A 26510-nucleotide genomic window follows, 5' to 3' on the forward strand; every position below is an offset into this window, starting at 1 on the left:
CTCTGCCTCCCCGGTTCAAGCGATTCTCCTGCTTCAGCCTCCCAAGTTGCTGGGGTTACAGGCGCGCGCCACCACAACCGGCTAATTTTTTTGTAGAGATGGGATTTCACAATGTTGGCCAGGCTGATCTCGAACTTCTGACCTCAGGTGATCCGCCCGCCTCGGCCTCCCAAGGTTCTGGGATTAGAAGTGTGAGCCGCCCCCCGCCGGTTGAACATCTGAAGCTTCTAAAGCGAACTCTTAGGTTTCATTGGCACGAGGGGCTCGAACCAGGTCAGCCTTCCAGGCGTCAGTGCCCAATGCTTGGCATCTACTGACAGAAACCAGGAATAAGGGGCTGGAGGCGGAAACAGCTTGAAGAAAGAGGTAGAGGCCAGGGAGTGAGGACGGTGTCTCCTTTTCCTGGAAGTTGGTAATTCAGGCAGAAGGAAATTGGATGAGCTTCCAAAACACCCGGGGGGCCAGGTGGCCCCGATCCCACCTCCACTGCGGAGACGCGGCCCCTTTAAGGCTCCCGGAAACGGTCCCACAGGGCCGGAAGTGACCCTCTTTATTTCTCTGCCTCACGTGGTGCGGGCAGGAAGTGACGCGCGTGGCCCGGGAGCTGCGGACGCAGAGGCCGACGGAGCTGGAGTCGCGGACGCCGCGGGGTCTCCGGGACAGGTGACCGGGGGGAGGGGGCCGGGAGCGCGCCCAGAGAAGGCGGGGCCTGAAGCTCCACGTGGCGGGGAGCGCGAACAGGCGTGGGCGGGGTGGGGAGCCGCCGGCGGGGGCGGGGTCGGAGTACTCTGCGGGGGGCGGGGACAGGACGCCCACATGGGAAGCTGGAGGGGCGCTGGCGCGGCGGGCCGTTGGGGGGGGTGGGTAGGGCCGAGGCGGGGCGGGGCCCGAGCCTGGGCCGGCGGCTATGGGCGGGGCCTAAAAGTTGTGGCTGGGCTGTGGGCGGGGCCATATGTTGCTTGGACAGCTGTGTGGCGGGGCTCCGATGCCCGGCGGACGCGCTGTGGGCGGGGCCAGAAAGTTTTGCCTGACTGGAAGTGGGTCCAGATTGTTGGCCGGGACGTTGGGGGCGGACCCAGAGGCTGACGCGTGCCGGGGGCGGGGCCACTTTATAGTGGTGAGCCAGGGGGCGGGGCCAGGGAGCTGGCGGGGAATGCTGGGGGTGGAGCCAGAAAGTTTCGTCTGAGCCACGGGCGCGGCCAGAGCGTTGGCGGGGAAGCGGGGAGCTGAGCCAGAACCCTGGGGAAGCCACGGGTGGGGCCAGATGCTGACGTAACGAGGTGTGGGAGGGAGTCAGGGGGCGTGTCCAGGAAGTTGGCCAGGCCAATCGGAGGCGGGGCCGGAGGGTTGACTGGGAAGGCCGGAGGCGGGGATGGAATAATAATAATAAGAGATGGGAGGGGCGGGTCTGGGCTGTTGCCTGGGAGAAAGTCGGGAGGGGGGTTAGATTAATGGCCCATGGGTTGGGGCGGGGCTAGAGCGGTTTCTTGGATGTCGGGGAAGTGGCCCTGGCATTCCCAGCTGGATTGAGGCTGGAACTTTGCACAGAAAATCTGGGGCGGGCCTGGGTATTTTTGTCCTTGTTGGTTGGGGCTGGTGGAGTATTCAGTGGGGCAAAAGGCCAGTTCCAGGAAGCCTCGCCAGTGAGTTCTGGGCCTGTGTACAGAATCCTTTCAGGGGAGGCGGGAGGCTGTTGAGTTTCCTTAGGGTGCTGAAGACCGGGACTAGGAAGTCCCTGGGGAAGGTGTGGGCTTGGCGTGTTCTCTGAAAACTTGGGCAGCCAATAAGAGTGGGGTTCAGACTTTCTTTGAGCGTGGGATTAGGAATGTTTCTGAACCTTACCTGGCGGAGCTAGAATATTCGCCTGAATATGAGAGGCACCAGGATGAGCACAGGGAGGTGGGTCTGGAACTTTCTTGTGCAGGCTGGTTGGAGGGGTTGTAGTTGGAACTCTCGATAGGGAACCGGGCTAGCACTCATACCACAGGGTATGCAGGCTGGACTAGAATCTGCGTTTGGAGGAGAGCAGTGTTGGATACTTAAGTAGTGGGTGGGGGCCAGAATATCCCCAAGGTGGGTTTCACTAGATTGTTTACGTGGGAACTGGGTGAGTCCACAAAGATCATGAAAGGGCTGAGTCTTAATTTCTTTCTTTTTGTTTTTTTTTTTGGGACGGAGTCTCGCTCTGTTGCCCAGGCTGGAGTGCAGTGGCGCGATCTCGGCTCACTGCAAGCTCTGCTTTCCCGGGTTCACGCCATTCTGCTGCCTCAGCCTGTAGCTGGGACTACAGGCGCCCGCCACCACACCCGGCTAATTTTTGTATTTTTAGTAGAGATGGTGTTTCACCGTGTTATCTAGGATAGTCTCGATCTCCTGACCTTGTGATCCGCCCATCTCGGCCTCCCAAAGTGCTGGGATTACAGGCGTGAGCCACCACACCTGGCCCATCTTAATTTCTATGGAGAAGGTAGAGCTGGCAGTTGAAGGGAGGGAGAGTGAGGGCTAGAATTCTCTTGCGGTACAGGTTTTTTTTGTGTATGGCTACGAGGAGCCCCCAGTATGTTAGAGGACGAAGTAGATTGGGGGGCCATTGGCCTTAGTCCTTCTTTTTCCTCTGCCCCCAGGAACCCTCAGTGCTGTGTCTAGATTCTGCAGGGGAGGTTTGCTGGGACCTTGACCCCACCGAGCCAGCGAAATGGTGAGGCTGAAAGTGGGTCTCTAGAATCTCAGTTTTGGGGACGGGGGCTTGGGAGGATGGGATCCAGGGGGCGCAGACTCTCAGACCCCAGGGGAAAATCCCTGGTATGGATGGAGGTTTTTCCTTCCATCCCTCAACTGCCTCCCGGTCTCAGGCAGCCACACTCGATTTGAAATCAAAGGAGGAGAAGGATGCTGAGTTGGACAAGAGGATCGAGGCTCTTCGGCGGAAGAATGAGGCCCTCATCCGGCGCTACCAGGTGCCCTAGCCCCGCCCTGGGAGACCCCATCCCCTCTCTTCCCCGCAGTGAGTTTTTCTCACCTCTCCCTTAAAACCTTTTCATGGCTCCCCATCACTGTCAGGATAAAAGCCAAAGGCCTTAGCCTGACATCCCTTCTTTCATTTCATTATTCATTCATTCATTCATTTGTTCACAAGTATTCCCCAAGATCTTTACCGTACCAGCCCCGGTGCTGAGTGGTGCTGGGGATACAGCTGTGATTGAGACAGACCCAGGCCTACCCCTCCAGGGTCCACCGTCTAGTCAGGGATGTCCCAGAGTGGACAAGTCTGGAATCAGGAAATCCAGGGGTCTGTGGGAGTCTGGAGGAGGCTCCTGCCCAGCCTTGGGGATATCAGGAAGGGTTTCCTGGAGGAGTGGACTTTGAGGCTTGAGTGATGAGTAGACAGTAACCAGTTGAGAAGGAGAGGGGAACATGTTTCAGGCAGAGAGAACAGTTTGTGCAAATGTTGGAAGTGAGAGAGAGCTTGGAGCTTCAAGTTGGAGGGTTGGTTAGGAGAGAATTGACCTGGGCAGGTCAGCAGGGACTAGGCTGTGCGGGGTCCTGAATGCCACCAGGCTGAGTTTGAACTTTGTCCTGAGGGCGCTGGGGAACCAGGGAGAGCCTTGAGCAGGGGTGGGACCCGTCAGAATAGTTCTTTAGGAAGACGCATCTGGGTGCTGTGTGGTGGTGGGTGGGAGGAGGTGATACTGGAGCCCAGTGACCGAGGAGGAAGTTGGGGCTGGAACCCTAGTAGGAGAGGAGGTACCTGGCTCAGGGCAGGGCTGTTGAGAGGAACTCAGTTACTAAAGAGCAGTTGGGGGCAGGGGGAGGAAGAGGGAGGATTTAGGACAAGGCTGCTGAGTAGGTGGTGTGGCTGTCCCTGAGATGGGATCTGGGGGGAGGCATGGGTTTCATTTATTCATTCTTCATGAAGTCATTCATTTTATAAAAGGCATATTGAATTTCCCTTGTGGGCCAGGCAACGTTCTAGACTTGGGATACATGTCAGTGACATACATCACTGAAAGCGGACCGACATTCCTGTCCCCAGGCAGATTCTGCTGTAGTGGAGGAAGCAGACAGTGAGCAAGACGCACACGGTGCTGGGTGCAAATGGGATGAGATCAGAGAGGGTGGCAGGGAGCTGGTTTCCATAGGGTGCTCAGGGAAAGCCTCACCAGAAGGCAGCATTGCAGCAGAGACCTGCAGGAGGTGAGGGGTTGGAAGATCTCTGGGAAAAGTGTTCCTGGCAGAGGGAGCCGCTGGTGCAAAGCCCCCGAGGCAGGTTTGAGCTGGATGTGTTCTGGGAATAGCAAGGAAGCCAGAGTGATCGCGGGGCAGAGGGTGAGAGACGAGGTCAGGGAGGTACCAAGGCCAGACCCCACGGGTCCCACAGGATGTGGGGAAGGCTGTTACTCAGAGATGGGCACCACAGGAGCGTTTTGAGTCGGGCAGCAACGTGATGGGGTTTGAGGGATATGAGTGGCCGCCTTGTCCAGAGCCCAGGAGAGAGGCCTGGGCTGGGGCCAGACTTAGTCGGAGATCAGGGGTCTGTGGGAGGCTGTCTGGCGGTCAGGGCACCTGACGCTTCCCTGCCCCGGGTGTCTGTTCCTAGGAGATTGAGGAAGACCGTAAGAAAGCTGAACTTGAGGGAGTTGCGGTCACAGCTCCCCGAAAGGGCCGCTCAGTGGAGAAGGAGAACGTGGCAGTGGAGTCGGTGAGCTCATCACTGGGGTTAGGGATCGTGGGGATGGGGAGGGGCAGAGGGTTGAGGCCTGGGACCCAGGACCCCCCAGCTGTCCTGCACCAGTGGGTGGCCTCCATCCTGGCCGCATGCCTGCCTGCCCCAGTGACTGTATTTTCCCCATCTCCCCTCTTCCAGGAGAAGAACCTGGGTCCTTCCCGGAGGTCTCCTGGGACCCATCGGCCCCCAGGGGCCAGCAAGGGGGGCCGGACTCCTCCACAGCAGGGAGGCCGGGCTGGCATGGGCCGAGCATCGCGCAGCTGGGAGGGCAGTCCTGGGGAGCAGCCTCGAGGAGGAGGAGGTGGGGGCCGTGGCCGGAGAGGCCGGGGCCGGTGTTCCCCTCACCTCTCTGGAGCTGGAGACACCTCAATCTCTGACCGTAAATCTAAGGTAGGAGCTAGGCAGCACTTGGAGCCCTGGCTGAGGTTCTCTGTTGTCTGTTTCTGTCTGTTCCTCCTCTCAAATGCACAGTTGTCCTGTATATCCATCTTTCGGCATCTCTCTCTGAGCCTCTGCATCTGGCTCTGTTTCTCTCTTCCTTTACCACCTCCCCCTCCTCCTGCTCTCCCTCTTCTATTTCCTCCTGTTCCTTCCCTCTCTCCTCACGCCCAGAGCTCGCATGTTACTCCTTGTCTCTTTCTCTCCTGCCCGTGTTCCCCTCTTCTCATTCCTCCTCGCCTTCCTTCCCTCCCTCTCCTGCAACTCCTAGTGCTGTGTATCCTCTGTCGCTCGCTCTTTGTTTCCCTTTTTCTGGCTTTCTGGTGCATGCTTGCCCGCTCATCCTCTGTCCCCACCTCTCCTGCCTTTCTGGCACAGTGTGTGTGTCTGGTGGGCTGTCTCTATCTGGTGTGCTTGTGGGCACAGGCTCTGTGTGTGTGTCTGGTGGGCTGTCTCTGTTTGGTGTGCTTGTGGGCACAGGTTCTGTGTGGCATTCTGTTTCTGTGTTTGTGTTGGTCCCCGGCTTTGTTTGTGGGGAGCAGTGATCTTACTGTAACTGCCTCACTCACCCATGACGTGCAGGTCAGCGGGGTGTGAGGCGGTCTAGCTAAGTGGTGGACAGCCCACCATAGACATGGGTTGAACCTGGTTCTGTGAGTTACCTGTCCTTGGGCAGCTCACTTCCCCTGTGAGCTTCTGGTTCTGGCATTTACACGGGAATAAGAAGATTCAAAAATTAGCCGGGCGTGGTGGTGGGCACTTGTCATCCCAGCTACTTGGGAGGTTGAGGCAGGAGGATCACTTGAACCTGGGAGGCAGAGGTCACGGTGAGCTGAGATGGTGCCACTGCACTCCAGTCTGGGTGACAGAGTGAGACTCCATATCAGAAAAAAAAAAAGCTGGGTGCGGTGGCTCACGCCTGTAATCTCAACACTTCAGGAGGCCAAGGTGGGCAGATCACCTGAAGTCAGGAGTTCGAGACCAGCCTGGCCAACATGGTGAAACCCTGTCTCTACTAAAAATACAAAAAATGAGCCAGGCATGGTGGCACACGCCTGTTATCTCAGCTACTCAGGAGGCTGAGGCAGGAGAAGTGCTTGAACCTGGGAGGCGGAGGTTGCAGTGAGCTGAGATCACACCATTGTACTCCATCCTGGACAACAAGAGTGAAATTCTGTCTCAAAAAAAAAAAAAAAAAAAAGAATTAGACTTAAATTGGGCATGCCAAGCTGCTGTCACAGAAAGACGCCAAAAATCTCACGACCTAAGTAGAGTAGGAGTTTATTTCTCTCTTGTATGCTGAGCCCTGCAGGGAGGTGGGTGGTCCAGGGGGCGAGGCCCCGCTCCATGTTGTCACTCAGGGACCCAGGTTCCTGCTTTTTTGTGTTTGAGACGGAGTCTCGCTCTGTTGCCTATGCTGGAGTGCAGTGGCATGATCTTGGCTCACTGTAAGTTCCGCCTCCTGGGTTCATGCCATTCTCCTGCCTCAGCCTCCCAAGTAGCTGGGACTACAGGCGCCTGCCACCACGCCCGTCTTCTTTTTTTTTTTTTTTTTTGTATTTTTAGTAGAGACGAGGTTTCACTGTGTTAGCCAGGATGGTCTCAATCTCCTGACCTTGTGATCCACCTGCCTGGGCCTCCCAAAGTCCTGGTATTACAGGCGTGAGCCACCACCCCCGGCCACGTTTGAAATTTTTTGTAGAGACAGGGTCTTGCTCTGTTGCCTAGTCTGGCCTTGAACTCCTGGACTCAAGCAATCCTCCTGCCTTGGCCTCCCAACGTGCTTGGATTAGAGGTTTAAGCCACCATGTCAGCCTGGAGGCTGGTTTTGAACGCAGGCTCCCTCCGTCTAGTATGTACTGAAATTCCAGACCCCCGCAATAGGAAAGCCAGTGCAGTATATACTGTGGTGTTTGCATAGACTAGGCCTGACCAACCAGCCTCATTAGTTCACTACTGACCTTGAGCACGGAGCATGCTAAGAGCAAATGCTCAGACACCAGCAGACCAGTCCGAGGAGAGGAGCCTCAGGCCTGCTGGGCAGCCCCTCTCCTGCACGGGCGGCCTAATAGTTCTCCCTGAAGCTGGGTATCCCTATCTTTATCCCCCCAGGAGTGGGAGGAGCGGCGCAGACAGAACATTGAGAAGATGAACGAGGAGATGGAGAAGATTGCCGAGTACGAGCGCAACCAGCGGGTCAGTGGTGCGGGTGTCCCCGTGGCGGGGCCCAGCTGCCTGGGCTGTGGGGAGCCGGCGTCAATCCCCTGCTCCGCTGCCTGCAGGAAGGGGTGCTTGAACCCAACCCGGTGCGGAACTTCCTGGATGATCCCCGGCGACGCAGCGGGCCCCTGGAGGAATCTGAGAGGGACCGCCGGGAGGACAGCCGCCGGCATGGCCGCAACTGGGGTGGCCCTGACTTTGAGCGGGTGCGCTGTGGCCTTGAGCACGAGCGGCAGGTGGGTGCTGGCAGTGAGGACACCCCGGGGCTGTCAGGGCTATGATGGGGACTGAGCAGCAGGAACCAGACAGATCAGGGCCATGGGGCCTGTCCTTTTTTGTGCCGTAGCACAGGACTTTTTTTTTCATTGAGACGAGTCTTGCTTTGTCACCCATTCTGGAGTGCAGTGGCGCCATCTCGGCTCACTGCAACCTTTACCTCCCGGGTTGAAGCAATTCTTCTGACTCAGCCTTCCAAGTAGCTGAGATTATAGGCGAGCACCACCATGCCTGGCTAATTTTTTCATATTTTCAGTAGAGATGGGGTTTCACCATGTTGGCCAGGCTGGTCTTGGCAACTCCTGACCTCAAGTAATCTACCTGCCTCGGCCTCCCAAAATGCTGGGATTACAGGTGTGAGCCACCATGCTTGGCCAGGATTTTAATTATTAAGGATTTGTGGTATGTTTTGTTTCCTGCTAAGGCAAATCTTCCCTCATTGTTAATGACATCAGCATTTATGAGGCACCTACCATGTGGCAGGTTCTGTGTGAGGGGTGGGGACCTGACCTAGAAGAGGAGGGAGGGGCAGTGTCCTTGCACTTGGTGGTCCACCCCCAAATTGTTTGTCTGTTGGTTCTTCTGTCAGTACCACGCTGCTCTAGTTGTTACAGCTTTGTGGTATGTTTGAGGGTTTTCTTGTTACTAACAGTATTTTTTTTGTTTTTTGGAGACGGAGTCTTGCTCTGTCACCCAGGCTGGAGTGCAGTGGCGCCATCTTGGCTCACTGCAAGCTCCGCCTCCTGGGTTCACACCATTCTCCTGCCTCAGCCTCCTGAGTAGCTGGGAGTAGCCGCACGCCTGGCTAATTTTTTGTATTTTTAGTAGAGAGAGGGTTTCACCATGTTAGCCAGGATGGTCTTAATCTCCTGACCTTGTGATCCGCCCCCCTCAGCTTTCCAAAGTGCTGGGATTACAGGCGTGAGCCACCACGCCCAGCGGGATAAGAGTTTTGAGGCAGAGCCCCTTCCTTGATGAGGTTTCTATTGGTGGGAGCTGAGTGAATGAAAATATAGCAAGATGTGAGGTCCTCCCAAGTGTTGTGGAGAAAAATCCAGCAGCTGAGGGGACAGAGGGATGCTACAGATCTGAGAGGGCCTCTCTGAGGAGGTGCCACCTGAGCCTACTTGGTTGTGATTTCTGCCTTGTCACTGCTTTCCTGTGTGACCTTGAGCAAGTGGATGTGCCCTGGGGCTTAGGGGTGGGGTGGGGTGTGGGACAGCGCCCTGACTCCCCCTGGGCTGGGGGGCAGGGCCGCCGAGCTGGCCTGGGCAGTGCTGGAGACATGACGTTGTCCATGACGGGCCGGGAGCGGTCGGAGTACCTGCGCTGGAAGCAGGAGAGGGAGAAGATCGACCAGGAGCGGCTGCAGAGGCACCGCAAACCCACTGGCCAGTGGCGGCGCGAGTGGGACGCCGAGAAGACTGATGGGATGTGAGTCTCCTCCCTCCTGTCCTCCCTGTGTGGCACCTTGACCTTGGCCCTGACTTCTAAGTCCTGTGCCTCTCTCTGGTTTCTCCTGCTGTGTATGAGTGAGTGACTGCTATATCCTGAGATGCTGTGGACCAGCTGCCGGAGCTCAGCAGCACGTGAGAGCACTTCTAGTTTTCTTTTTTTTTTTTTTCTGGAGACAGAGTCTTGCTCTGCCACCCAGTCTGGATGGAGTGCAGTGGCGCGATCTCAGCTCACTGAAACCTCTGCCTCCTGGGTTCAAGCAATTCTCCTGCCTTAGCCTCCTGAGCAGCTGGGGTGAGAGGATTTCTTCTGTATGCACGGGTGTGCTGGGCTCATCTGATCCAGGCTGGACGCTAAGCTGTGGGTCCCACTGGGCTTGGCTCCTTGCGGCAGGGTGAACTCATTCTGTGCCAGGGTGTTCATTCTGCTGTCCAGGCTGAGGGCAGCAGCTGCCTGGAGAGCGCTTGCCCTGACATGGGCAGATGCACAAGCGGGCACATGTGCCAGTCGTTTTTGCCAGCACACTCCATCTCACTGGGGCGGGGAAGTAAGCTCTGCCCACTCCAGTGGATAAGAACACCGGTGGCTGCAGGGACGTCAGTTCCAATGCAGGGAGGGTGTGAAGGCTGTTTAACAGCAATTAGACCTTTGCATCCTCCCGCCAGCCTCTGACCTGTCCCCACCAACACAGATTCCTGAATGTCTTTCCATGCCCCACCGTCACCTTCTTCTTCTTTTTTTTTTTTCCTTTGGAGATGGAGTCTCGCAGTGTTGCTTGGGCTAGAGTATAGTGATGTGATCTCGGCTCACTGCAACCTCTGCCTCCTGGGTTCAAGCGATTCTCCTGCCTCAGCCTCCCGTGTAGCTGGGAATACAGGTGCCTGCTACCACATCCAACTAATTTTTGTATTTTTGGTAGAGACAGGGTTTCACCATGTTGGCCTGGCTGGTCTTGAACTCCTGACCTCATGATTTGCCCACCTGAATCTCCCAAAGTGCTGAGATTACAGGTGTGAGCCACCGCGCCCAGCACCACCACCTTACCCCAGTGGCATTGTTAACCTCAAGTTTGACTCTGTCCCCCGATTCAGTCAGACTTAAAGCCCTCATCACATTGTCGTCATGGGGAGCAACTTCCATAGCCAAGAAGGAGAAGGTTCAGGAAGAGCCAATAAATGGCAGTATTTAAAGATCAGCAACTTTAGGTTTTACCTCATCCCCCATTCTTTCCTGTGTTGAAAGTTTTCATTCACCTATAACTTGTGTTTTGGCTTTGGCTAAGGAGAAGGATTTTGTCTGCCCGGTGGTCGGGAAGCATTCTGTTGTGGATTGTGAGCTAAGCCTGTGCAAGTGTGAGAAATATTTTGCTCAGATACTATAGCTGATCTTCCTAAGGAGGAGGCAGCTGGACTTTTGGGGAGATGTTCTCAGTGTTCACAGTGAGAAAGTATTTGTTTTTCTTGTGTGTCCCAAAAACAGTTTGCAACAAGTCTGATTAATAATATGTGTGTGGGCTGGGTGCAGTGGCTCATGTCTGTAATCCCAGCACTTTGGGAGGCCGAGGCGGGTGGATCATGAGGTCAGGAGATCAAGACCATCCTGGCCAACACGGTGAAACCCCGTCTCTACCAGAAATTCAAAAAATGGCGGGACGCAGTGGCTCACGCCTGTAATCCCAGGACTTTGGGAGGCCAAGGCGGGCAGATCACGAACGAGGTCAGGAGATGGAGACCATCCTGGCTAACATGGTAATACCCTGTCTCTACTAAAAATACAAAAAATTAGTCAGGTGTGGTGGCGGGCGCCTGTAGTCCCAGCTACTCGGGAGGCTGAGGCAGGAGAATGGTGTGAACCCGGGAGGCAGAGCTTGCAGTGAACCAAGATCACGCTACTGCACTCCAGCCTGGGTGAAACAGCGAGACTCTGTCTCAAAAAAAAAAAAAAAAATGTGTGTGTGGGCCAGGCGCAGTGGCTCACGTTTATAATCCCCATAATCCCAGCACGTTAGGAGGCCGAGGCTGGAGGACTGCTTGAACCCAGGAGATTTGCAGTGAGCCGTTATGATGCCACTGTACTCCAGCCTGGACCACAGAGCAAGACCCTATCTCTAAAAAAAAAAAAATGCATGGTGTCTTGCTTTCATCAGCATATATTTGAGTCCCCCCTATGTCATAGAAGGTTCTAGGTGATACAGCAGCAAACAAAACATTTCTGCCTTTGTGGAACTAAGAATGTAGTGGGCAAGGTGGGTAATTCAGAGGTCTAATGTCAGTCCCGGAAGGACAATGAAGCAGAGTAAGCAGCCAGGGTGGAGATTAGAATTTTAGACTTAGATAATCTGTGTAATAATAATAATATTATTATTTTCTTTTTTTTTGAGACTGAGTCTTGCTGTGTTGCCCAGGCTAGAGTGCAGTGGTGTGATCTCAGCTCACTGCAACATCCACCTCCTGGGTTCAAGTAATTCTCCTGACTCAGCTTCTGGAGTAGTTGAGATTACAGGTGCCCGCCACCATGCCTGGCTAATTTTTTTTTTTTTTTTTTTTTTGAGACAGAGTCTTGCTGTGTCGCCCAGGCTAGAGTGCAGTGGTGTGATCTCGCCTCACTGCAAGCTCTGCCTCAGGTTCATGCCATTCTCCTGCCTCAGCCTCCCGAATAGCTGGGACTACAGGCGTCCACCACCACGCTTGGCTAATTTTTTGTATTTTTAGTAGCGACGGGGTTTCACCGTGTTAGCCAGGATGATCTCAATCTCCTGACCTCATGATCCGCCCGCCTCGGCCTCCCAAAGTGCTGGGATTACAGGCGTGAGGCACCTGCGCCTGGCCTAATTTTTGTATTTTTAGTAGACATGGGGTTTCACCCTGGTCTCAAACTCCTGGTCTCAGGTGATCCACCCATCTGGCCTCCCAAAGTGTTGGGATTACAGGTGTGAGCCACCGCGCCCGACCCTAATATTGTCTTAGCTGGGGGTTCAGGAAGGCCTCTGAGCGGAGCCCTGAAAGGAGGTGAGGGAGTGAGCCAGTGAAAAATGTGGGAAGAACGTTCCAGGAGCAGGCGCTAAGGCCCTAAGGCAGGAGCTAGGTGTGGTGGAAGAGCCTGCTTAGCTGGAGAGGCGAGAGAGACTAGTGGGAAAAGTCAGTCAGTTGGGGGTCATGTACTTGGGCAAGGGTCTGTGGTGATTCCCCCAAATTTTTGTTTTGGCGCCCACATTCTGAATCTTTTTGTATTTGTCACTATGCTGTCAAATTTGTCTCTCACCCATCACCCATCACCTGGTCCAATTTTTTTTTTTTTTTTGAGACGGAGTTTCGCTCTGTCGCCCAGGCTGGAGTGCAGTGGCCGGATCTCAGCTCACTGCAAGCTCCGCCTCCCGGGTTGACGCCATTCTCCCGCCTCAGCCTCCGAGTAGCTGGGACGACAGGCGCCCGCCATCTCGCCCGGCTAGTTTTTTGTTATTTTTTAGTAGAGACGGGGTTTCACCGTGTTAGCCAGGATGGTCTCGATCTCCTGACCTCATGATCCGCCCGTCTCAGCCTCCCAAAGTGTTGGGATTACAGGCTTGAGCCACCGCGCCCGGCCAGTCCTATTTTTTTTTTGAGATGGGGTCTCCCTCTGACACCCAGGCTGAAGTACAGTGGCTTGATCATGGCTCACTGCAGCCTTGACCTCCCAGGCTTAAGCAATCCTCCCTCCTCAGCCTCCCTAGTAGCTGGGATTACAGGCGTGCGCCACCACGCCCAGCTACTTTTTGTATTTTTTGTAGAGGTGGGGCTTCGCCATGTTCACCAGGCTGGTTTCAACTCCTGGGCTTAAGGGATCTGTCTGCCTCAGCCTCCCAGAGTACTGGGATTACAGGCTTGAGCCACCATGCCCAGCCCTGTCCTACTTCTAGTGACCCCTGTCTGGTTGACCATCTGTCACTGATCTGATTTCTGACCCTGACCTCTCCTATCTTCTTGATCCTCTTGTTACCGTGTTCCCCCAGCTGCCCGCTCATCCGTTATCTTTCCCCAGGTTCAAGGATGGCCCAGTCCCTGCCCATGAACCATCCCACCGCTATGGTGAGTGGGTGCCCTTGGATGAGCCGAGGCTCGGTCTGGGAGTCGGGTGGTGTGTGCCACGCCTTCCCTTTCCGATGATACCTGGGTTCTGTTGCAGATGACCAGGCCTGGGCCCGGCCCCCGAAGCCCCCTACGTTTGGGGAGTTCCTGTCCCAGCGCAAAGCTGAGGCCAGCAGCCGCAGGAGGAGAAAGAGCAGTCGGCCTCAGGCCAAGGCAGCACCCCGGGCCTATAGGTGGGGCATCCCTTCTGTGGGTTTGCATACCCCCAGGGCTCTCCACAGGGCGCCCTCTTCTTTGGCTTGCTGTGAAGGTGTGGGTACATCTGTCTGTCCCTGTCTTTGTCTTGGCCCTATCTCGCAGGTCTGTGGTTTGAGGGGCTTGGGATCTGGCTCTTGGTTTTACCCTCATCTGTCCCCTTTCTGCCCTTACCCATCTCCTCTCCTGCCACCTGCCCTGCTCTCTGTCTTTGACACCTGGGGGGACACATCTGCCATTCCCTCAGTGCTCCAACATGCCAGGTGCTCTGGGCAGCTCCTCCCTAGGGAGGGTGGAAGCAGGAAGCCCTTCCTCCTATCTACTCTCCACCCAGGCATCACCCCTTCTCTCTGTTCCCTCTAGTGACCATGATGACCGCTGGGAGACAAAAGAGGGGGCAGCATCCCCAGCCCCTGAGGCTCCACAGCCCACTTCCCCTGTGGAGACATCCACGCAGGTGAGGCTGGGCCACGGTTCAGGGCATGGGCCTGGGGTGGGGGCTGAGGGCCTGCGCCTTGCCCTGACTTGCCTATGTCCCCAAAGCTACCCAAGATCCCAGCTCCTGCTCACCAGCCTCCCGAAGACAAGGGGGAAGAGAACGAGGGGGAAGAGGATGAAGAATGGGAGGACATAAGTGAGGACGACGAGGAGGAGGAGGCGATCGAGGTGGAAGAAGGTGATGAGGAGGAAGAACCAGCCCAAGACCACCAAGCCCCAGAGGCCGCCCCCACTGGGAGCCCCTGTAGTGAGCAGGCCCACGGAGTCCCCTTCAGTCCAGAGGAGCCCCCGCCGGAGCCCCAGGCCCCTGGCACGCCTTCCAGCCCTTTCTCACCACCCAGCGGCCACCAGTCCGTGTCCGATTGGGGTGAAGAGGTGGAGCTGAATTCTCCCCGGACCACCCACCCGGCTGGCGCCCTCTCTCCGGGTGAGGCCTGGCCTTTTGAGACTGCATGAAGCTGGCTCTGTGTGTGTGTGTGTGTGCACAAGTGCGCGTGCCCTGGAGGGGTGTGGCTGATGGGGGACCCTTGGGGGCTGGGCCCTGGGACCCAGTGTGTCCTATAGCCATGGTGGCTGTTGGTTGGGGGTCAGCCCATGCTCTTCTGTACGGTCATGCTCTTCTCTGGAATGCCTCCTCCCAGAGCCTGCCCCAGCCCTTCGAGCCCCCTCCCCAATAAAGAATTCACATCCTCAAATGACATTCCCCCAGGTGTGTCCTTGAACCCCCTTCAACTCCCCCTGGGCCTTCTCTCTTGGGGTAGGGAGATGTCAGGAGGGAAAGGGGGCTTGACCGGGCCTCCCCTTCCCTAGGAGGTGGCCAGTCAGCCCCTGCCTCCCTGGAGAGTGGGCCCAGCCTCCCAGGAACCCAGAAAGCTGAAGAGGAAGGGTCTGAGGCAACTCCAGGTGGGGGAGTGCATGGGGCAGGGGGTGGAGGCTGCTGCTGCTGCTTTCTGTGGGGCTGAGGGGCAGAGGGCTTGGGGGAGTGGGGTGAGTGTGTGTAGGTAGCAGTTGGACCATAGAGGTGAGGTGAAAAGGGTGAGCTGGGATAGGGATTGGGGACTGGAGCTGGGTGGCAGGGGTGGGGCAAAGGGGCAACTTTATGGGCCAAGCCAATAGGAATTGGGTATGTGGGTGGAGGTTGAAGTTGGGGGTAAGGAAAGGATTAGAATTTTGGAGTCGAGCTCAGGGGTTTTGGAAAGCACTGGTTTAAGAGTAATGGGGTGTGGTCGGACACCTTGGCTCATGCCTGTAATCCCAGCACTTAGGGAGGCTGAAGTGGGCAGATCACTTGAGGTCAGGAGTTCCAGACCAGTCTGGCCAAGAAGGTGAAACCCCGTCTTTACTAAAATAAAAAAATTAGCCGGGTGTGGTGGCATGCGCCTGTAATCCCAGCTACTTGGGAGGCAGGAGGCTCGCTTGAACCTGGGAGGTGGAAGCTGCAGTGAGCAGAGATCGCTCCACTGTACTCCCACCTGGGTGACAGAGCGAGACTCCGTCTCGGAAAAAAAAAAAAAAAAGCGGGGGGGTTGGTGTACTAGGGCAGGAGCTAAAGGTGGACTTCGAAATTTGAACTGGCTCCAAAAGACCAAAAAGATGTGCAAGGGCAGAAAACTGGATTTCACTGTGGCTGGGATTAGAGTTTTGAGGTGCAACCTAGTGGGGCAAATTAGAGATGCGGACCCCATCAGCATTTTGGGACCGACGAAGTGTGAGCAAGAGGCCGAGCCCCTCTCCACCTACACTTCGTAGGAGTAAGATTTCGAATCTCAGATGGCCTCCCCTCCCCGCAGAGTGGGATTAGGATTTGGGGTGCAGAGCCGAGGAAGGACTGGTTAGAATAGCAGGCGGTGGCGAAGGAAAGGGGAGGGCGGGTCCTCTAGGACTGGCTTGGTGGAGGTTGGTGAAGGCCGTGAGATGGGGCGGGGGTGGGAGAGGACAGGTTGCAGCGGTGGGTGGTGCGGGGGCCTAGGCGCTCTGTCTTGGGCCACGTGTTGGTCGGGAGACAGAGCGCACCACACCCGCGTTTCCCCGATTGTAAACAGGGTTATGTTGCTGGGGGTGTTTGCTGCTGCGTGGGTCCGCTGAGAGGATTAGTCTAGGCTGTGTAAACCGCTTAGCGCCAAGCCGGCTGTGGCAGGGGCTCGAACGGGGAAGGGGCGTGGCTAGGCGGGGGAGTGGTCCTGGGCCTGGGGGAAGGTAGGAAGACTAATTCCCTCCGCTGACTCAGCCCCTTCTCTCCTCAGAGGCGGGCCCCGAGGGCCAGGAGACTGCGGAGATCACCGACTTCCAGAGGGTGCGTTTCTGCAAGGTGGTGGCGGCCCCTCCGCCGCCGGGGGCCGCTCGCTGACCGCGCCCGCCGGACCGCGGCCTCCGCGCTCTGCACTAACCTCCCATCGCCTCGCTCCTCTGTCCTCTGCTTCTGCCACACTCCAGCCAGGAGAGGGTTAAATGTAAGGGGGGAGGAGCCAGGGTCTGCGAGCCGGGCGGGGCCAGGGCAGTAGTCGGTGCAGGCCCCACCAACGGGGGACGTCGCGGTACCGGGACGGCTGGGGCGCTTCCGCGTTAGCCTCCCATGGAGGCCCTGGGCGGCTCGGGTCGAATCTCCCGCCTCCAGGATTGCATCCGAGGCCTGGCAGATAGCCGGTGACTCTTCCGAAGGGCTTGAATTACTCGGGCACCAGCCTTGTCCTATTAAACGCAGTGCTTCCGCTCACCCTTGAACTGTGTTTCTGGAGGGGGCAGGCTGGGTCGCTGTGCTTGGCGGGCTTTTCCGTGTTGGAAGAGGCGGGAGGAAGGAGTCTTCCTTCACTCTTCTGATCCGTCTTCCCTCCCCCCCCTCCCGCAGGCCTCCCCGAATTCCTGAAGACGCTGCTGGGAGGGGACTGAAGCTTCCCCGCCTTGATGGGGAGGGGGCGTCAGGAGGGGTTTAACTGGATTTCCAGGCTGTCTTCTCTCTTCCCCAGAGCCTAGTCTGGACCCCTTGGCTCTAGAGAGAAGACGGTGGGGGAGGAGCTGGGACAAGGGGCGCGATTGCGGTCAGGGGCGGAGTGGAACCTTGGGGCCTGAGGTTGTGCTGAGCGACCAGGAAAGGGGGCTGAGCGTGTGCTGGAGGCGGCGGGTCCCGCAGCGGCGGGGCCGGAATTCCGACAAGCGGAGTTAGGCGGGGGGCGGGGTGGGCGCGCGCGGGTGTGGATCTTGCCCCGGTCATGGGGCGGGGCCATCCGCGGGGGCGTGGTCGGGTTGCCGCGCGGGAGCCCGCGGAGGAGGAGAGCAGGGGCCCCGGCCTAGACTGTGGGAGCCAGAGGGTAGCGCGCGGGGCTTGAGCGCTGGAGTAGACAGTCCGACAGTCAGCGAGAGATACTGGCTGCGGCAGAGGGCGGCGTAGGGCTCCAGGCAGGGCTTGAGCGGGACGAGGGGGCGGGCTCCGAGGCGGGGTAGACGCCTGGGCTGGATGAAGTCTGGGTCTGGGAAGAGAACCGGGTTGTGGCAGAAGCAGGCGGTGATAGAGGTGATGGAGCTAAACGCGGGGACGGGGCTGGAGCGAGGGGGCGGGGCTAACACCTCCGCCGTTAGGTGGTTGGGCGGAGGCTGGAGGGGGTGGGCCTAGGCTGCGGAGCCGTGTGTGGGCGTGACCATGCCTGGCGGGGGCGGGGTCGGAGGCGGGCGATTTAGAGCGCGGGGCGGTCCTGCGGGTTGGGGGCGGGGCCTGTGCGGGCCGCGGCGCGGAGCGGAGTGGGCTGCGGGGATGCGGGGGACCAGCTGCGTGGGCGGCGGCGCCGAGAGCCCCGGCGGCGCGGGGCTGAGCGAGGGCCCACGGGGGCGTTGGCTGCGCTTGGCCCCAGTCTGTGCCTACTTCCTCTGCGTCTCGCTGGCTGCCGTGCTGCTCGCTGTGTACTACGGTCTCATCTGGGTACCCACGCGGTCCCCCGCGGCGCCCGCCGGCCCGCAGCCCAGCGCGCCGTCCCCTCCGTGTGCCTCCCGCCCGGGCGCGCCGCCTGTCCCGGCGCCCGCCGCTGCCTCCGTCTCCTGCCTCCTGGGAGTCCCCGGCGGGCCCCGATCCCAGCTCCAGCTGCCGCTGAGCCGCCGCCGCCGCCGCTACAGCGACCCTGGCCGCCGCCTGAGCCACCAGACAGCCAGAGAGACGCCAGAGGCCGCGGAGGGTCGAGGACCTGGGTAACTCTCCCTTCCACCCCAACCCGCATCGCCAGCCCGCAAGAGCTCTGTGCTCCACGCCGAGGATGCACCGTCTCCGGATGGGTCCGGCCTCCTTCCTAGTGACATTGCCCAGCGTCTCTGGAGCTGTCATCCCGCGGAATGGGGGCCCAGGGGGTGTCGGCTCGGGGCCTTGCCTCTTGCAGCTCCTCTGTGGTCAGACCGGGTCCTCCACCATCAGGAAGATCCCATCCTGAGCTCTGTCTCCTGCTCCTCCTGCTGTGGGATGCTGAGCACAGAGCCCACGGCCCATCTGCCTTCTCACCTCCCTGAATCTGTCCATCTGCAATAAACCACAGCCTCAGCTGCCTCGTGCTGTGTCTGTCCTGTTGTCTGCAGAGATGCCTCCCCTCCCAAGTTTGTGTGGGGAAGACCTTCCTGGGTGTGGCCTTTGTCTCTCTTGTCCCGGGTGGGCTGTTCTCCTTCCTTAAGGCGCTCTTCTCTTTTTGGTTGGAGTAGGGAGAAGAAGCTTAGCGCAGCAGGGCCTTTGAAGGTCAGACAGTGGGAAGGGCTTCCCAGTTTTTTGTGTGCTTGGAGCAAAGGACAGATGTCTCTGGAGAGAAGCAGAGTGTCTGCCCTCGTGTTACAGCACAGGAGACAAGAGGAGGAGTGGGGTGATTTAGGACAATAGCTGAGGTTCTGGGAATTGCTGTTGGTGTAATTATCATGTCAGGGACAGAGGCTAAATAACTCAGGGATCTCAGTTGGCTGCCGAGAGGGAACGATGCTGGCCCACTTCCTGGGGTCAGAGAGATGGGAGTGGATGGCGGCGGTGGTAATGTTGCTTCTCAACCTGTCTGGAAATCTCAGAGCCAATCACCAAAGCGCTGTGCTGCCTTGGAAGACTGGTGCAGCCTCTCTGGCCTGTGGCGCTGCTAGGAAACCTAGACCAGGAAACTGAGGTCTAGCTTCTGGGCAAGGAGTCCGAGGTGGGGAGGCCATATTCCATCCTGGAAGACTGAGGCCTGGCTCTGGGCAGGGCCTGGGATCTGACATGCAAGAAACTGGTCCCTTTCCAGCCTCCCGGCTTGAGCTGGAGGCCTTCCCAGGAGAGTGAAGCGGAGCCTTTTCTCTCACATTGTGGCTCCTGGAGATCTGTGGAGGTGGTTCCTTAGGAAGGTCAGCTGCTCTGCTCACCTCTTCTTACCCCACCACCACTCCCCAGAGCGTGTCTGTGGACAGAAGGGGAATCCAGGAAGCCAGCACTATTTTTTTTTTTTTTTGAGACGGAGTCTCGCTCTGTCGCCCAGGCTGGAGTGCAGTGGCCCAATCTCAGCTCACTGCGAGCTCCGCCTCCCGGGTTTATGCCATTCTCCTGCCTCAGCCTCCCGAGTAGCTGGGACTACAGGCGCCCGCCACCTCGCCCCGCTAGTTTTTTGTATTTTTTTTCTTTAGTAGAGACGGGGTTTCACCTTGTTAGCCAGGATGGTCTCGATCTCCTGACCTCGTGATCCTCCCGTCTCGGCCTCCCAAAGTGCTGGGATTACAGGCTTGAGCCACCGCGCCCGGCCGCCAGCACTTCTTTATAGTCAGCATAGGTGATAGGGGCACTGACTGGGGCAGGACTATTCGGGTACAAATTCCAGATCTTCTCATTACAAACTGTGTGACTTTGGGCAGGTCACTCGACTTCTGTGTTTCTTCTCTTTTCTTTTTTGATATGGAGTCTTGCACTGTTACCTAGGCTGGAGTGCAGTGGCATGATCTCGGCTCACTGCAACCTCCACCTTCCAGGTTCAAGTGATTCTCCTGCCTCAGCCTCCTGAGTAGCTGGGATTACAGGTGCCTGCTACCACACCCAGCTAATTTTTTTTGTATTTTTATTTTTTACTATTTTATTTTTATTTTTATTTTGAGAGAAGTCTCACTCTTGTCCCCCACACTTGAGTGCAATGGCTCGATCTCTGCTTCTGCAACTTCCACCTCCCGGGTTCAAACAGTTCTCCTGCCTCTGCCCTGCGAGTAGCTGGAAATAAGGCCCCTGCCACCATGCCTGGCTAATTTTTGTACTTTTTAGTAGAGACGGAGTTTCACCATGTTGGCCAGGCTAGTCTCAAACTCCTGACCTTGTGATTCGCCCGCCTGGGCCTCCCAAAATTCTGGGATTACAGGCGTGAGCCACCGCGCCTGGCTTCTGTTTATTTTTTTTTTTAAAGTTTGTTTATATAAATTTTTTGAGATGAAGTCTTGCTCTGTTGCCCAGGCTGGAGTGCAGTGGCATGATCTCTGCTCACTGCAACCTCTTCCTCCCGGGTTCAAGTGATTCTTCTGCCTCAGCCTCCCAAGTAACTGGGATTACAGGTGCCTGCCACCCCACCTGGCTAATTTTTGTGTTTTTAGTAGAGATGAGGTTTTGTCATCTTGGTCAGGCTGGTCTCAAACTCCTGACCTAAGGTGATTCGCCCACTTTGGCCTCCCTAAGTGTTGGGATTACAGGTGTGAGCCACTGTGCCCAGCCTTAAAGTTTATTTGAATTTTTAAAACTTTTTTTTTTTTTTTAATAGAAATGGGGTCTCACACTATGTTAGCCAGGGTGGTCTTGAACTCCTGGGCTTAAGTGATATTCCTGCCTTGGCTTCCCAAAGCCCTGAGATTATAGACGTGAGCCACCGTGCCTGGCCCTGCCTGTGTAGTTCTGTAGAATGAAGATGCTAATGGTACTTGCTTCGTAGACTTGCTCTGAGGAATAAATAAACTGGTGATCTCAAGCCCTGAGAATGATGTCACATGTTCTCTGTCTCCACCACTTCTGTCCCTCAGAGTTTAAAAGCCCCAGCTGGGATCCTCTGGGGATAGCAAGTCAGTCCAAAGCCCTGGCCACCAGCAAATGGTGAGTTTGAGGGGGAGTCTCTCCATTTCGGTTCCCACTGGCCCCCCTCTCTTTGGTTTTCATCTCTCTTCTCCCAGCCCCATTTTTTTCCTACTCTTTCATTTCCTTGTTTCTGTGTGTCCTGGCTCTTTTCTCTTTCTGTGTTTGTCTCTCTGCATCTCAATCTTTCTGTGTCCTGTGTGTCTCTCTGGTGTTTCTTGGTATTGTTTCTCTCTCCCACTCTGTATCTCTCTGACTCATTCTGTCGCCTCCCTATTGCTCTCTGTCCCCAGCTCGTTCTCTCTCTTCTTTTCTTTTTTTTTTGGAGATGGAGTCTTGCTCTGTCACCCAGGCTGGAATGCAGTGGCGCTGGGATTACAGGCACGCACCACCACGCCTGGCTGATTTTTGTATTTTTAGTAGAGAGAGGGTTTCACCAGGTTGGCCAGGCTGGTCTTGAACTCCTGACCTCGAGTGAGCTGTCCGCCTCAGCCTCCCAAAGTGCTGGGATTACAGGCGTGAGCCGCTGTGCCCAGCCCCAGCTTATTTTCTTTCTTCTCTCCTCCACACTTATCTCACCCCAACACGTTCTTCCACCTTGGTCCCCTTCCCCTGCCCCCGTGCCCCACAGCTTCCTGTTCCCTAGTCGCAGTGTCCCCTGTCTCCTTCCCTTTATCTCTTCCTTTTCTCCTCCTGTTTCTCTTTTGATCTCCATTGTTTAATCTTTTAACAAATATTTTTTGAGGCCGGGCACAGTGGTTCTTGCCTGTAATCCCAGCATTTTGGGAGGCCAAAGCCGAAGGATCACTTGAGGCCAGAAGTTAGAGACCAGCCTGTGTAACACAGCAAGACGTCATCTCGACAAAAAATTAAAAAATTAGCTGGGTGTGGTGGTGCATACCTGTAATCCCAACCACTCAGGAGACTGAGAGGAGAGGATTGCTTGAGTCCAGCAGGTCGAGGCTGCAGTGAGCTATGGTTGCACTGCTGCACTCCAGCCTGGGAAACATCAAGACCCTGTCTCTAAAAAACTAAAAAAACAACCCCCCCCGAAACCCACAATTATTTTTCGAACATCTGCTGTGTGCCAAAGCTTATTTTAAACACTGGAGACTCAGGAGTGAGTAAAACAGGTAAAAATTCCTGCTCTCGGCTGGGCATGGTGGCTCATGCCTGTAACCCCAGCACTTTGAGAGGCCAAAGCAGGAGGATCACTTGAGGTCATGAGTTTGAGACCATCCTGGACAACATAGTGAGATCCTGTCTCTACAAAAAATACAAAAATTAGCCGGGCATGATGGTGCATGCCTTGTACTCCCAGCTACTCAGGAGGCTGAGGTGAGAGAATTGCTTCCTGGGAGGTCAAGGTTGCACTGACCTGTGACTGCACCACCGCACTCCAGCCTGGGCAAGAGAGCAAGACCCTGTCTCAAAAAAATTCCTGCTCTCAATGGAACCGAATATTAGTGGGGACACAGACAAGAAATACGACTAATGGCCGGGCGAGGTGGCTCACGCCTGTAATCCCAGCACTTTGAGAGACCTAGGAGGGCGGATCACCTGAAGTCAGGAGTACCAGACCAGCCTGGCCAACATGGTGAAACCCCGTCTCTACTAAATACAAAAATTAGCTGGGTGTGGTGGTGGGCGCCTGTAATCACATCTACTTGGGAGGCTCAGGCAGGAGAATTGCTTGAATCCAGGATGGGGAGGTTGCAGTGAGCCGAGATCGCACCACTGCACTCCAGCCTGGGTGACAGAGTGAGACTCTGTCTCAAAAAAAAAAAAAAAAAAAATTCCTGCTCTTAATGAAACTACATATTAGTGGGGACAAAGACAAGAAAAGTCATTAATAACTTTGAGTGAAAGCAGCGTAAGGGTGATGGGGATGCTGGAGGGGCTGGTTACTGGGTAGAAGTCCAAGGCAGGTGAGGACGAGGCTGGCAGGTCTCTGGCGGCTGAGGGAACAGTAAGTGCAAAAGCCTTGAGGATGGTGTGCCTGGCTTGTTCAAGGAACAGCAAAGAGGCCAGAGTGGCTGAAGCAAGAGGGAGTGGGGGAGAGCAAGAGGAGGAGGTGAGGCAAGAGACGACAGGCAGCTTGATCAGGGCCTCATGAGCAGTGGCTCACCCCTGTAAACCCAGCACTTTGGGAGGCTGAGGCGAGTGGATCATGAGGTCAAGATATATACACACACACGCACACATATACATACACACACACACACGTACAGATTTTGTTTGGTGGTTCCTCCATAAATTAAACACAGGTTGTCAGGCGGGGCATGGTAACTCACGCCTGTAATCTCTTACACTTTGGGAGGCCAAGACAGGAGGATCACTTGAGTCCTGGAATTCAAAACCAGCCTGGACAACATAGGGAGATCCCGTCTCCACAAAAAATTAAAAATTTAGCCAGGCGTGGTGGCGCACACCTGTAGTCTCAGCTCCTTGGGAGGCTGAAGCAGGAGGATCGTTTGAGCCCAGGAGTTGGAAGCTGCAGTGAGCTGTGATTGCATCACTGAACTCCAGCCTAGGTAACAGAGTGAGTCTCTTCCCAAAAAAAGAAAAAAAAAAGTTCAAAAAAACACTGTACATGCATGTTCATAGCAGCACTATTCGCAATAGCCAGAAGGTGAAGCAACCCTAATGTCCATCAACAAATGAATGGATAAACAAAATGTGCAAAATGTAGCCTATCCATACAATGGAATTTTTCTTTTTCCAAGACGGAGTCTTGCTCTGTTACCCAGGCTGGAGTGCAGTGGTGTGATCTCAGTTCACTGCAACCTCCACCTCCTGGTTCAAGCGATTCTCCTGTCTCAGCCTCCCAAGTAGCTGGGATTACAGGTGTGCACCACCACGCCCAGCTAATTTTTGTGTTTTTAGTAGATTCGGGGTCTCGCCATGTTGGCCAGGCTGGTCTCGAACTCCTGACTTCAGGTGATCCACCCGCCTCGGCCTCCCAAAGTGCTGAGATCACAGGCGTGAGCCACCGCGCCCACCATGCCCAGCCCTGAATATTCACATTTTTTGCTGCAAAAATATTACCACATCTGATGGAAGAGAAGGGGGCGCCTGCATCAGGCCTCTGAGAGTGTTACATAATGTATGGTATTCGCTCAAAATTGCCTTTCTAAAATTGGAACAATTCTGAGTTCTGCAACTCATCTGTCCCCAAGGACTTCTGCTAAGGGCTTGTGGACCTGTAATTTGGCCCGCTGCCAAACCTAGATTCATCTTAATTATTTGCTCAACATTTATTTAATGGCTCAGGGAAAAAACTAACTCTCTGTTACAATTTTTTAAAAGTAGAGAATGACGTTCATTTAGTAAGTTCCCATTGTCAATGACATGCTATTTTTAGCATTGTGTGGTTATGCGAATGTGTGTGTTTGTGATGGCTTGGATGAGTGTGTCTGTGTGTGAGGGCGTTTTTGTGTGACAGTCTGAGTGTGCATGCGTGAGTCTGTGTGAGTGTGTGAATGTGTGTGTTTGATTGTTTCAGTGTGTGTGTGATTGGGTGTATAAAAGTGTGTTTGTAATCCCAGCACTTTGGGAGGCCAAGACGTGTGGATCACGAGGTCAGGAGATCGAGACCATCCTGGCTAACACAGTGAAACCCCGTCTCTACTAAAAAATACAAAAAACTGGCCGGGCGCGGTGGCTCAAGCCTGTAATCCCAGCACTTTGGGAGGCCGAGACGGGCGGATCACGAGGTCAGGAGATCGAGACCATCCTGGCTAACACGGTGAAACCCCGTCTCTACTACAAAATACAAAAAAACTAGCCGGGCGAGCTGGCGGGCGCCTGTAGTCCCAGCTACTCGGGAGGCTGAGGCAGGAGAATGGCATAAACCTGGGAGGCGGAGCTTGCAGTGAGCTGAGATCCAGCCACTGCACTCCAGCCTGGGCAACAGAGCGAGACTCCGTCTCAAAAATAAATAAATAAATAAAATAAAAGTGTGTTTGCTCCTCTAATCGCAGCACTTTGGGAAGCCAAGGTGAGAGGATTGCTTCAGCTCGAGTTCAAGACCAGTCTGGGCAACACAGCAAGACCCCATTTCTACAAAACATTAAAAGATTAGCGGGGTGCGGTGGCGTGCACCTGTGGTCCCAGCTACTCTTCGACGCTGAAGCAGGAGGATCTCTTGAGCCTAGGAGGTCAAGACTGCAGTGAACTATAATAGCACCGCTGCACTCCAGCCTGGGCGGCGGCAGAGCAAGATCCTGTGTCAAAAAAAAAAGTATCATGCATGTTTAGTCTAGTTGAGTCTGTGTGTGATTGTACGTTGAGTGTGACTATGGGTCTGTGTGTGTGTGTGCGTGTGTGAGAACGTGCATGAGAAGAAGCATGGTGCAGGGTTTAAAATTTATATATTGAAAGAAAGTTCTCATTTCAGGCGACATCTGTGCCCTCCGCAATTAGAATTTCAGCGGACTCCACAAAATCAGCAAATATTGTGCTGTCAAGCAATACCTTTTATGTCCACTAGAGGCCGCCTGTCTGCTTTGAGCAGAGGAAACTAATCTGTATTTTTGCATTTAGTTGCTGGGAGTTTGCAGACACTTGCAGAGATGTGGGAGGTAGAAGTGTGGGGATGAGAGGTGGAGAAGTGTGTGTGTGTGTGTGTGTGTGTGTGTGTGTGTGTGTGTGTGTGTGTGTGTGTGTGTGTAGTTTAGTGTGTGTGTGTGTGTGTGTGTGTGTGTGTGTGTGTGTGTGTGTGTGTAGTTTAGTCATTGCCTTACTCACCTCAGCTGTACATAGAGCAGCCATCCTCAAACTTACTGGTCTCAAGACTCTTTCATTCATTTTTAAAACAGGGTCTTGCCCTATTGCCCAGGCTGGAGTGCAGTGGCCTGATCATGGTTCACTGCAGCCTTGAACTCCTGGGCTCAAGCGATCCTCCCATTTCAGCCTCCCAAGTAGCTGGGACCACAGGCATGCATCACTATGTCTGGCTAATTTTTAAAATATTTAGTAAAGATGGGGGTCTTGCTGTGTTGCCCGGGCTGGTCTTGAACTCTTAGACTGAAGCCATCCACCTGTCCCAAAGTGCTGGGATTGCAGGTGTGAGCCACCACACCTAGGTGAGATGAATACTATTATAAAGAGCAAGTTCAGCCCCCTTTTGCCTCTTTGCCCTACTACTCTCTTGAATTGCTTGAACCCAGGAGGTGGAGGTTGCCGTTAGCGGAGATCGCGCCACTGCACTCCAGCCTGAGCAATAGTCTCAAAAACCAAAAACAACAACAACAAAAAGGCACTAATTCCAAAAGGCCCGCCTTCCAAGTATCGTGGCGAACCCCGTCTCTACTAAAAATACAAAAATTAGCTGAGCATGGTGGCGGGCACCTGTAATCCCGCTACTCAGGAGGCTGAGGGAAGGGAATCGCTTGAACCTGGGAGGCAGATGTTGCAGTGAGCCAAGATCATGCCATTGCACTCCAGCCTGGGTAACAAAAGCAAAACTCCATCTAAAAAAAAAAAAAAAAAAAAAAAAAAGATAGAATAAATAAATAAACAATCTGGATATGACTTCTTCAAAGGTCTGGCCTCA

The 26510-nt window shown here is 55.3% G+C and overlaps 2 protein-coding genes across 11 annotated transcripts; both read left to right on the top strand.

The window, feature by feature from the left end:
* The first annotated feature begins 449 nt into the window (after positions 1-449).
* Positions 450-17465, top strand: LOC105478603 (coiled-coil domain containing 9). 10 transcript variants are annotated; one of them, XR_011617724.1, is made up of 15 exons: positions 450-663; positions 2625-2698; positions 2853-2957; positions 4598-4699; positions 4865-5116; positions 7277-7360; positions 7447-7620; positions 8913-9094; positions 13133-13179; positions 13277-13412; positions 13798-13891; positions 13978-14359; positions 14743-14835; positions 16176-16575; positions 16778-17465. XR_011617724.1 is itself a non-coding variant. In XM_071087254.1 (15 exons), the coding sequence occupies exons 2-15, from the start codon at positions 2696-2698 to the stop codon at positions 16793-16795; spliced, it is 1722 nt and encodes a 573-aa protein (XP_070943355.1). In that variant the 5' UTR covers positions 451-663; positions 2625-2695; the 3' UTR covers positions 16796-17465. The 10 variants fall into 10 exon arrangements, 8 of the variants coding, with proteins under 8 accessions (XP_070943352.1, XP_070943358.1, XP_070943355.1 ...); XR_011617725.1 differs by having other exon boundaries at positions 16176-16382; XM_071087254.1 differs by having other exon boundaries at positions 451-663; positions 16176-16225.
* Positions 17466-17575: 110 nt separating this feature from the next.
* On the top strand, positions 17576-18453 carry LOC105478604 (InaF motif containing 1). The gene has a single exon (XM_071087258.1). The coding sequence runs from the start codon at positions 17678-17680 to the stop codon at positions 18107-18109; it is 432 nt and encodes a 143-aa protein (XP_070943359.1). The 5' UTR covers positions 17576-17677; the 3' UTR covers positions 18110-18453.
* The last annotated feature ends 8057 nt before the right edge of the window (positions 18454-26510 follow it).

The sequence above is a fragment of the Macaca nemestrina genome, chromosome 20 (genome assembly GCF_043159975.1).
Source record: "Macaca nemestrina isolate mMacNem1 chromosome 20, mMacNem.hap1, whole genome shotgun sequence".
NCBI classification, from domain to species: Eukaryota; Metazoa; Chordata; class Mammalia; order Primates; family Cercopithecidae; genus Macaca; species Macaca nemestrina.